Consider the following 10,917-nt stretch of genomic DNA (forward strand, 5'->3'; position numbering starts at 1 on the left):
TGCTGGCATTTGGGGAATCTGTAGGAGTGCTCCTTCTCCTTGAGAATCACCAGCGGCGGCAGCTTGGACAGATCACGTAACTGGAGAACTCCCAGGACAAAACAGAGCCCGTGTCAAACAGAGGAAGAGGGGTCGACCTGAATGCAGAGAGCACAATGAAGAAAAGATGGGAACCATCTGTGGGGAAGTCAGGGAGGATGGAGAGAGCCACTGAGGTGACCACATTGGCAACTCTGCACTCACATTCTTCCTCTCACTCACACAGCTGCTCTCTGTTTGCTTTCCTCCAGGAATCTTGCTTGGTGTCTCTAAACCAGCAGTCAGGATTACTTTGGTATATTTAATGTCACCATCAAACTATTTGTGATTGACTTGCTCGTTGGGGTGGCCTAGAACAACATCCTTTGATTTTCTAAACTAGATTAATAATAATAATAAAAAAAAAGAGCTGTGTTTCTGGAAACGATCTCATAGAAATAGGCTCTGTGATCAGAAAGCAGAGAGGAAATGGTTTTTTTATGGGCTTAGGAGAGTGAAGTGACTATTGGAGTGTGTGTGTGTGTGTGTGTGTGTGTGTGTGTGTGTGGGTGTGGGTGTGGGTGTGGGTGTGTGTATGCACAGATGGACATCTGAACTTCTTATCCCCTCTTTCTTTCTTGTTATCACTCATAGCTTCCCACGCTCTTAGACAGCAGCTCTCAAGGTATCAATCTGAGATCCTGGGGAAGGGCTTTATCTACTATGTCTCCAAGAGTACAAGAGGTAAGTGCTCTGATGACGGTAATTATAGTACAGACCAAGGAAACGTCATTATGGCCTTCCCAGATTTTCCCACACTTAGTCCACTAAGCAGTTGATCTCTGGGAGAACATGACTTCCCTGGCCTTCCAATTTGTAGTGTGGCAATTGATGGCCGCATCTAAGGGTTTCAGGGGCTCTTTACCTCTCTTTAATTTTCTGAGTCCCTCTCATTTTCCACATTGAGCAAGGCCACCAGAACCCTGTGGCTTTTGAGTGTGCTACAAGTGAGCAGTGGCCCCATGACCTGACTTGAGGGATCTCTAGTTGGTGAAGGAGCTATTATTCCAGCCTGCTATAAATTAACCTGCTAATTTATCTATGATCCTTCAGTCCTGTTTTATGTTTTTGTTTTTTGAAGACTGGTTGATTCTCTCACCCAGGCTGGAAGTTCAGGGACTGTTTATAGGCCAGTTGGCTCTGAAATTTTGACCTGCTCTATTTCTGCCCAGGGCTGGTTTATCCTTCTTTGGGCAAACTTGGTGACTCCTTGCTCCCCTATAGAGGCTCACTATATTGATGCCAGACTTAATGTGGACACCCTATTGGGATAGCCCACTACAACCCAGAACTCCTAAGCACAAGAGATCCAGCAGCCTCGGCCTCCCATATATCTGGGAGTATAGGCATGTACCACTAGGCTTAGTTTACTCCTGTTTTGTTGTCAGAGGATTCCCATATAATTTGTTTTTAATGGGAAAAAAAGCTTTATTAACGTACAAACCAACCTTTAATATAACATCAAAATAATTGCAACATAGATGTATACTTATAATTTCTAAAAAAGACCCTATTCATAATACTAATGTGTTGGGTGGACTTGATGTAGTCCTCTTATTTAAAACCTCCTCAACCATTGTAAAGAATTGCTTCCAATCTTCAAAGGGCTGTAGTATCCCCAGGAGTGAGATCGCTTACAAATATGTTCCAGAAGGACATGGCTCTTTGGCCCAGGGCATTCCTGATTCCTAATTCACTGGATTCCATGGGGGAAGTCACATAACTTCCTTGAGCCTCACTTTTCTCCCGTGTAAAATGAAGTCCTATAGTTTTATGATGCTGTCATATCACCATGAAGTCTCTTGATCTCCAGGCTAGACATCCCAAGTTATCCATAGCAATCATCCTTATTTGACCTGGTCTCCAGTCCTCACTAACACTGTTCATCCAGTCCTCTGTATTTAGCATATACTTCATCCTCCCCTTCTCCCCCTCGGCCAACAATTGTTGAAGCCCACTTTATCTAGGGGTTTATTCATGAGCAAAAGAATTCATCTTCTGTTATTTCTTCAAAAGATCCATGAATGGGTGTGAGAACTCCTTCTGCTGATGAAGCTCATGAGCTTTTCACACTTTTTTGGAGGATATGAGAATTGCTTTGGTCAAAAAATGAATTGTTTTGGCCGAAAAAGAAAAAAAAAGCCACCTTTCATTGGCCAACCTTCTAGAGATGAACTTCTTCAAACTTTGCTAGTCTGGTCCTCTTGCCTACAAAATCCATCCCTGAACATATATTTGAAGCCTGACTTTAAATATGGTCCTGCTAGAACTTCTACTGAGACAGCTTTCTAGAGCTCAGGGGTATTTTGAATGTTGTGCTAAAGCATGAGAGTAGGAGTACAGTGTAGAATTTATAAAGGACAAAAATATATAATTTCAGTAATTATATATAAGGTCAAGGTCAATCAGAAATCTACCTATCTAGGTCTGGGTAGCTTCCAAGATTACTAATCTGTCTTCTCTAACTAAAAGCTGACTCTACTGGACCCACGTCTCCTCCATTGTTTTGATGTCTTTTCAGAGGGATAACTAGCATTTTTCCTGTTTAGGGCCAATTTCACAAAGGACCCAGAACAAGCATCAAAAAAAAAATTATACACAACTGTGAGCATACTCACAGTTAGTTGTGTGTAGAGACAGAGACTCATACAGTGAGGCCACTCTAGAGCTGGGGACCTAACGTGGGTCTATGTAGCTGAAAGAAAGGCTGAAGAAAGAAAAGGAGAAGGAAGCATATGCTACTTGGTGGCTTTCTATTTCAGCAAGTTGTTTTTATTAACTAGATATCAAGCTCAGTTGTTTCTAGCACCTAAGTGAATGTGGGTGCTTTTGGAGCTCACTGAATTTGGTGCCTTGAGTCAATACCTTGGTCTTCTAGTCATAACTCTACCTGTTCTGTTATTGTTCAGTTGTTCAGTCATGTCCTACTCTTTGTGACCCCATGAACCAGAGCAGGCCAGGACCCTCTATCCTCCACTCTCTGAAAGTCTGTGCAAGTTCATGTTCATTGTTTCCAAGATACTGTGTCAGACCAAGAATGACCCTTTTTCTGGTCATGTTTGATTTTGTAAAATATGCCAGGCAAGCTGGCTAATCTCTGGTCCTTCCCCTATTCCCTCTCACCTCTCAGCCTTCTCAGCCCTAAATAGATCAGTTGGGCTCCCCAAGGAAGACCAGAAGGACTCCCAGTTGGACTTTGCCTTTGCATAATCAACTTCAAATTTAGCCAAGTCATTCTTCCACAGGCAAAATGAGCAAAGGCCAGACACAACTGCTATGCAGGTGGGATGTGGAGATTGAGCACACATTGCATCTGACCCATTACCAGGTCTGGGGAGTATTTTGGCTTCACAGCCTTGGCTTTATCAGTGTTCAAGAATTCTGAACTGGTGCCTATCAACACAAGAAGGGTGGAGCTGATAGTATGTAAAGGAATTTAAGGCATATCAACCTTTCTGGTTTCTTATGTGGTTATTAGGGGGTTGTTTCTGTTGCTTTAGAATGCAAGACAAATCTTTGTGAAATGAATCCATGCAGAGTACCCAACACATATTAACCAATGCTGATGACTATTTGACCTTATATGAGTCACGGATTTGAATAATCACAGTGGAACTCAGAGGGCATCTAGTCTAAGCTGTGCCTGAACCATGGTCAAGTAGCCTTTTCTTAAAGATTTAATATATTGAATAATTCACGTAGCTGCTCTGGGCCTCAGTTTCCTCATCTATAAAGTGAAGAGGTTTGTGTAGGTGGCTTCATTATGTCCCTTCCATCTCTCTAATTGTGAGCCCGTGACTATGAGCCTCTTCTCCTTTTGGAAAGCACTAACTGTTAGGTAGGGGCAGCTAGATGGCTCAGTGGATAGAGCACTGGGCCTGGAGTCAGGAAGACCTGAGTTCAGATTCACAATCAGATACTTGTTAGCTGTATGACCCTTGGCAAGCCACTTAACTGCTGTTTGCCTTAATCCACTGAGAAGAAAATGGCAAACCACTCCAGTGTTTGCCAAGAAAATGATGGTTCATGTGTCACAAAGGGTTAGACCCTAATGAACAACAATAAGCTATTTAGAAAATCTTCCTTAAGATGAGGCTCAGTTTATTGCTTTGAAGCTTCCAGGCATTTGTCCTCGTTATGCCCCCGGGGCTAGGCAGACCAAGTTTAGTTCATCTTCCCTGGTGACAATGCTTTCAGTATTTAAATCCTGTCCTTCCAACTCTTTTTATCACCTGAAAGGGCACATGATCCTCCACAGGTGGTCTGCTCAGGGTAGAATTCATGGGATGACCACTAACTTATTCCTGGAACCTAAGCCTCTCTGTATGAACCCTTCAATCTTACTTGGTGTCTTGCCTGCCATATTGCTCTGTGGACTGAGACTGGGTTTTCAGTCCCACTAGAACCCCCAGATGTTTTGTAGATCTCTCCATCGCCTCCTCCTCTAGCTTGTACTTTTGATATTGTTTTTCAACCCAAGTGTACACTTGCTATTTACCCCTGTTGGATTTATTCCAATTCAGTTTGGCCCGTGCTGAAACCTAGAAAAGTCCATTTTAGCTCCACATCCCAGCTTTGTGATAGCTGCCAATTTGATAAGCACACCGGCTCTTCCCTTTGCTTTGTTGTAGCCGGGACCCCAGTATTCCGGCAGACCAATGTTCCCCTCCATCACAGGGCTGTCCTTGATTAAGGGAAACTACATTCTTTGCAAGTTGCCCATCCTGTGTGGTTTTGGCCAGATGGGCCAAACGTGATAATGATCATGAGGATAATCCCTCCCAGAGGCACGATGAGATTCACAGTGATAGAAACACCCCGGCATCTTTGCTTTAGTGATGTGCACCCTGTCATCACAGGTGTGACTCACTTGTCAGTTTGCAGAGGCGAGTGTTAGCATGCAGACAAAGAAGGGGCCGACAAGTAAACCTCCCTGAATGTCTCTGGGAGGATTGGCCACAGACTCACCCCACTGAATTCTGTTGGTGGTCTTAAATCTCCAAACGCTTCTTAGGAGAAATTAGGAGGTGTGTTTGCAAGAAGAGTGGCTTTTCCTCCCTCCTTTCCCAAAGGCTAAGCAAATAGGAATCACGGAGCCTCTTAGATAAGCCCTGGACATTCTTCTTACTACTGTAGATTTCTCTTCTTCAGATTGTGGGGCTTGTTTTCCTGAAGGAGAAAGGAGAGGGAGAGAGAGGAGGGAGTGGATGAGAAAAGGTGGGAGGGAAAGAGAGAAGGAGAGAGGGAGAGGGAGGGAAGAGATGATAAGAGAGAGAGGAGGGAGGAAGTAGGAGGAAGAGAGGAGAGGGAAACAGAAGGAGAGGGAGGGAAAGAGAGAAGAGGAGAGAAGGGGAGAGAGAAGGGGGGAGAGAGAGGGAGGAAGAGGGAAAAAGCAGAGAAGGAAAAAAAGAGGGAGAGAGAGAAACAACCAATTTTCTGTGAGTCTTTTGCTAAATTTAATCCTAGATTCTCAGAGAAAGGAATCTCTCAGCAGGCCTGAGAGCTTTCTCCCTTCAGTTAATTTCTTCACTTATTGGAACCTTAAGAAGAGCACAACAAAAGAAAATGGAAACAGCAAAAAGAGCATAATGCAAACTTGTGAGATTGGTTCTCATCGTGCAAGGAGGAAGTTTTCCAGCGATCTGATTGGATTCTGCTCTGTCCAGCCTGAGAGATTTGTGCTTAGGTTGTCTGGGCTGGTCAGTACTAGCCTTTTCTTTCCACAGCTCTCCGCCTTTCCAGAGAAGGTATAAACTTCTGCCTACATTGAGTAGGCTAGGAGTTCACATCAGCCCCCAGTTCTCCCACCCCTCACCAGATGTATTTCCAGGAAGGCAAACAAGGGTAATTGAAAGAGGAGGAGACTATTAAACTCTTTAGGCCACTAGTGGGATACCACCCCTCTCTCCCACAGCCCCCACCCTGATTCCCCTGTGCACACCAGTCTGTCTGTATTTTTGCAGCTGCATGAAGGTTTCCTTGCCACCATGACTATCCTCTGTGTGAGCATGGAGATCCTGCTCACAGTCAAGGCTTTGCTTCCTTGTTAGCTCTGGCTCTGCTTGCTAATAAAGCAACATGCTATAAAGGACCCACTCAGCTGAATGCAGGGGAATGAACCTGGGATCTGGAGTCGGAAGACTTGGGTTCAAATCCATTCCCCGTGGTCCTGAGCAGGTCGCTCACCTTTCCCAGGCTCAGTTTCCTCATCTGTGCAACTAGGCTATTGGACTAGATGGCCTACAAGACTTCCAGCTTCAGATCTGTGGTGCTTTTACACAGGAAGGAATACTGGGTTTAAGAGTCAGGAAAGACCTGTGTTCAGTTCCTACCTCTGGTCTTACTGGCTGTGTGACTCTGTGCAAGTCACTTAACCTCTGCCTGTCTGTTTCCTCAACAGTACCTACCTCCTAGAGTGGTTATAAGGATCAAATGAGAAAATATTTTGAAAGAGCCCAACACATAGTAGGCACTTATTAAATACTTTCTTGATATAATACATAGAGAGAGTAACTGAAAATTGTCTGAATTCATTAAAAATTTTACAGTTACTAAGCAAATTTAGTTGGTGATATTGATATATTCATTTCTAGCTTTTAAATATACCATATTAAATCTCAATGTATATAAACTATATAATTATAATAATTATATGATTATATCATAATATATTTGTATGATATATTTATATCATAATATATTATATAATTATGTATTATATGATAATGGTATAAATGTTATTAAATACATACATACCAAAAGTACATTTCAGAACTTAAAATACTGGGTGAATGTCACCTCTTATTCTTACTAACCCTGAGCCATTGTTTTTCCCCAGCTAGCCCATCGGCCAAGTGTCCAGGACCTGCTGTGGGTAACAGGGCCCCTTCTGCAGAATGGAGGGCCAGAGTCATTTAGCCAATTGATGAGTATCCTTTCTGAGCTCTTGTGTGGTTACCCAGAGGGGGGTGGCTCCAGAGTGTTTTCCTATAACTGGTATGAAGACAACAACTACAAAGCCTTCCTAGGCATCGATCCTTCCAGAAAAGATCCTGTCTATTCTTATGATAAAAGAACAAGTAAGTTTTCTTTTAAGTTCCTGAGTCATTCCTCATCTACCATGTTGGTCAGGTTAGTTAGATGCTCCTAGGCTGTGGTTGGAAATCCTGTGTTGGCTTTAACATATTGACTTCTTTGCGTGACATCAGGCAGTTTAGGGGGGGACAGGTGAGGGCAAGAAGGAGAGCCCTCTGTTTTCCCACTGATGAAAGAATAGAAATTGTAAAGTAATTTGGGCATGAGCCATGGATTGGGCCAAGACTTGGTTGGAAAAAACAAAGGGGGCATTGGTCATTGATTTAATTGAACAGGATTAAATTCTAGAGGAAAAGTTGGAGGAAAGGTGAATTGGGAGGCAGAACAGAATTTCAATCAAAGCTCAGGTTAGAAGGGCCCTGGCAAGTCAACATGACTGTGGTTGTTTTGACAAACACAATGCAAGGGAGAGCTGGGTATGCAGCCCTGTCTAACTTTCTAGATGCCAAGGCCCTGCCAGGGAACTTCCCCCACCCTTCATTCTTTCTTCCTGTCTCTTATAACAACAGGGCAAATGAAATAAGGAAGTGGGGAGGTGCCAGCTGTAAGCCAGCCTTGTGACACTAACAGCAGCATCAAGTTAAACCAAGTAGACAAGCACTTATTAAGCACCTACTGTATGCCAAGCATTATATAAAATCCTGTGTTTGTAAAGAAAGGTGAAAAATACCCTCAAATATCCTTTCCCTCAAGGAGCTTACATTGTAATGGAGGAGACAACCTTGTCTATACAACTAGGTCCGTAGAAGATACATAGGGAATAGGTGGAAGGTAGCTCAGGGCACCTCGGAAGTCAGGCATAGAACTCATGGAAAAATCAATGATGGCTTAAACTGTCAATGTCTTTATGTTGCCCCTGCCTGTTTGGCTCTGCACCTCCTTTTCTTTGGGGGGATAATGTCCTTTATCTCTTGGCCTAATCACCAGCAATCTTTCAAAATTTTCTCTTCCAAATAAACACAGCAGGGTAAGCTCCAGCTTTCATTTCCAGTGACAAGGCCTTGACTGAGCTGTACTGGGGCATTTGGCTACTTGCTGATAATGACCTCGTTATTGTATGAAAGCAGCCTATGAGCTTAGTCTGTTTGTCAGTCCTTCAGTTCTGAATGAATGGGGCCTCAGATTTGGACACCATGACGACAATGCTTAGTGATGAGCTCTTCAGCAGAGTGGATGTGGTTCCATCAACCCTCTCTTCCTCTCTCCTGGCAGCACCTTTTTGTAATTCCTTGATCCAGAACTTGGAAGCAAACCCTTTAACTAAAATAGCCTGGAGGGCAGCAAAGCCCTTGCTGATGGGGAAAATCCTCTTTACTCCAGATTCCCCTGCTGTTCGACGGATATTAAAACATGTAAGCTTCCTCTCTCCTCACCCCTCATGCCTCTTTGCCTTTGGCCCCTCAAGAAAATGTGTACTTTTATTTCTCCTATTTTACTTACCCTGGTGATCCTCATGTTTATTTTGGGCTGGTGGGTTGCTGAGGTTTCTATCCTCCTCTCTATGTCACTCGTGCCTTGGCGTGATCCACTCCAGTGCCCATGCTATGGTCTTCACCTCAGCATATCAGCCTCAGAATCTCAGTGATGAGGTCTCCCAACCAGACACCTGTGCTCTATCTCTGTTGGAAATGTGTGCCATTTCCACTATGAGCGAGTTCAAATAGCCGATGAGTCTGTGTCCAGCCTGCATGAGAAGGTATCAGTATAGATTGGAGAAGAGAGAGGGAGGAACCAGCTCACTAACAGAATGAAACCAGAAGGTTTCATGGAGTTCAGGGAGCCAATAACACTATCGATATCCCATGGACCATTGAGGGTAACAAGAAAGCATTAGTTTCAGCCAATCAAGGATCCTGAGAAATGATAGATTCTTCTGGGAAATCTCAGCAGACTGAGGAATCCTCAGATCGATGTAGAAAAAGAAAAACACTTCCATGAGCAGCCTTTCCCAAACACAGTGACCACTTTGACAGGGTATGTTAGAAAACCATAAAAGCATTTTCATGTGCACTCTTTCTTTTTTCTCCCTGCTCTCTCCTTACTCCTCTGTCTGTCTGTCTGTCTGTCTGTCTTTGTTTCTCAGGCCAACTCGACTTTTGAAGAATTGGAGCGTGTTAAAAACTTTCTCAAGGCTTGGGAAGAAGTGGGGCCTCAGATCTGGCATTTCTTTGACAACAGCACACAGATTACCATGATCCGAGTATGGGAAGCTCTTGTGTGGTGGGTCTGGGAGGGGAGCAGATAAGAGAATGAGATTGAGTCCCCTTCTGGATTTCATCAGGTTTTGAAATGAAGGTAAAAATAGAACAAGCATGGCCCCCATCTCTAAATCTGTGCTCTGTGATGCCATCCACAATCCAAGGATCATGGAGAGGAAGCATGATGTAGAGACTAGATTCAAGTCAAGTCAACAAGCATTTGTGAAGCACCTACTATGTGCCAGGCACTGTACTAGGTGGTGGGGTTACAAAGAAAGGCAAAAGATAGTCACTACCTTTGCTATCAAGGAGCTCACAATCTAATGAGGGAGACAACAAGGAAACAACTATGTAGAAACAAGATAAAGATGGGATAAATTGGAGATAATCTGAGAGAGAAAGCACTAAATTAAGTAAGACCAGGAAAGGCGTCTACTTTAAATGAGCCTTGTAGGAAGTGGGGGAGCCAGGAGGCAGGGATAAGGAGGGAGAGCACTCTGGGCATGAGCCTTAGATTCAGGAAGACCTGTGTTTGAATCTTGTTTCAGATACTTAGTACCTGTGTGACCCTAGGCAAGTCACCTAACTTCTCTGGCTCTCAGTTTCCTCATTTGGAAAATGAGGAGATTGGTCTCTAAGGTCCCTTCCAGGTCTAAATCTGTGGACTTTTGATCTATGAAACTTCAGAGCATACCATACCATTTCCAAAACATAGTTTGGAAAGAAAATATGTGAGTTGAATGCCAAGGGAATATCCAAACATAATGTTCAAACCAAGAGGGAATCCCAGGGTCTTTGCCACTTATGAAGACTCAAGAGGGCCTCAATCATCCTAGAAAGGTTTCCTATTCAAACTGGACACCCTTATGGGGGTCCAAGTGGGCTGCACCTGCACAGTGGCTGATTTTTGTAAGTTTCCAACTCTGCCAAGAAAGGAGTATTAAGTCTCTTATAATTGGACTAGTTGAGAAAGAAAATATCCCAAAGAAAATGTTGTTGCTTTTCTCCTTTCCTTAGAAGACTATTACATTATAGGGAATACCTGGGTTTTGGTGGGTCTGCTTAGGGAAAGCTTGTTCTGTTGTCAGGTTCTCTCTCGGGGGCCCACAGTGACTTAAGTCTACCTGCTAGAGTCTAGAGTAAAACCTGCCTACTTGGTAAAGCATCTTGGGTACCTCTTCCCCAAATACCACGACCTGGGGAGAGCCTTAAGAACTGGGACAAAGGTAGCATGGATACAGAAGAAAGAAAGAAAGAAAGAAAAAAAGGAAGGAAGGAAAGGTGAGAGAGAGTGAAAGAAAGGAAGGAAGAAAGAAGAAAAGAAAGATGGAAAGAAGGAAAGGACAGAAGGAAGGGAGAAAGAAAAAGGGAGTCGAAGGAAGAAAACAAGCCCTAAATCTGGCATCAGAGGATCTTGATTTATATCCTGACTGACAATTTCTACGTGCATGACTTTGGACAAGTCATTCAATTTCTCTGGGCCTCAGTTTCATCATCTATAAAATGAGAGGATCAAATTAGGGGATCTCTAACGTCCCTTCCAGAG

The 10,917-nt window shown here is 43.5% G+C and overlaps 1 protein-coding gene across 1 annotated transcript; it reads left to right on the top strand.

Annotated features, from left to right (window-relative positions):
• The first annotated feature begins 669 nt into the window (after positions 1–669).
• Positions 670–10,057, top strand: LOC110203737 (retinal-specific phospholipid-transporting ATPase ABCA4-like). The gene is made up of 4 exons (XM_020980202.2): positions 670–762; positions 6,917–7,157; positions 8,386–8,525; positions 9,257–10,057. The coding sequence occupies exons 1-4, from the start codon at positions 742–744 to the stop codon at positions 9,416–9,418; spliced, it is 564 nt and encodes a 187-aa protein (XP_020835861.2). The 5' UTR covers positions 670–741; the 3' UTR covers positions 9,419–10,057.
• The last annotated feature ends 860 nt before the right edge of the window (positions 10,058–10,917 follow it).

This window comes from Phascolarctos cinereus, unplaced genomic scaffold (genome assembly GCF_003287225.1).
Source record: "Phascolarctos cinereus isolate Bilbo 61053 unplaced genomic scaffold, phaCin_HiC Scaffold_5;HRSCAF=322, whole genome shotgun sequence".
Classification (NCBI taxonomy): domain Eukaryota; kingdom Metazoa; phylum Chordata; class Mammalia; order Diprotodontia; family Phascolarctidae; genus Phascolarctos; species Phascolarctos cinereus.

What these genes read in the sequence shown, in the direction of transcription:
- LOC110203737 (XM_020980202.2), top strand. Translation starts at nt 742, where the DNA reads ATGTCTCCAAGAGTACAAGAG. An exon ending in TGTCTCCAAGAGTACAAGAG is followed by an intron (nt 763 to 6,916) that starts GTAAGTGCTCTG and finishes GTTTTTCCCCAG; the next exon opens with CTAGCCCATCGGCCAAGTGT. An exon ending in TTCGACGGATATTAAAACAT is followed by an intron (nt 8,526 to 9,256) that starts GTAAGCTTCCTC and finishes TTTGTTTCTCAG; the next exon opens with GCCAACTCGACTTTTGAAGA.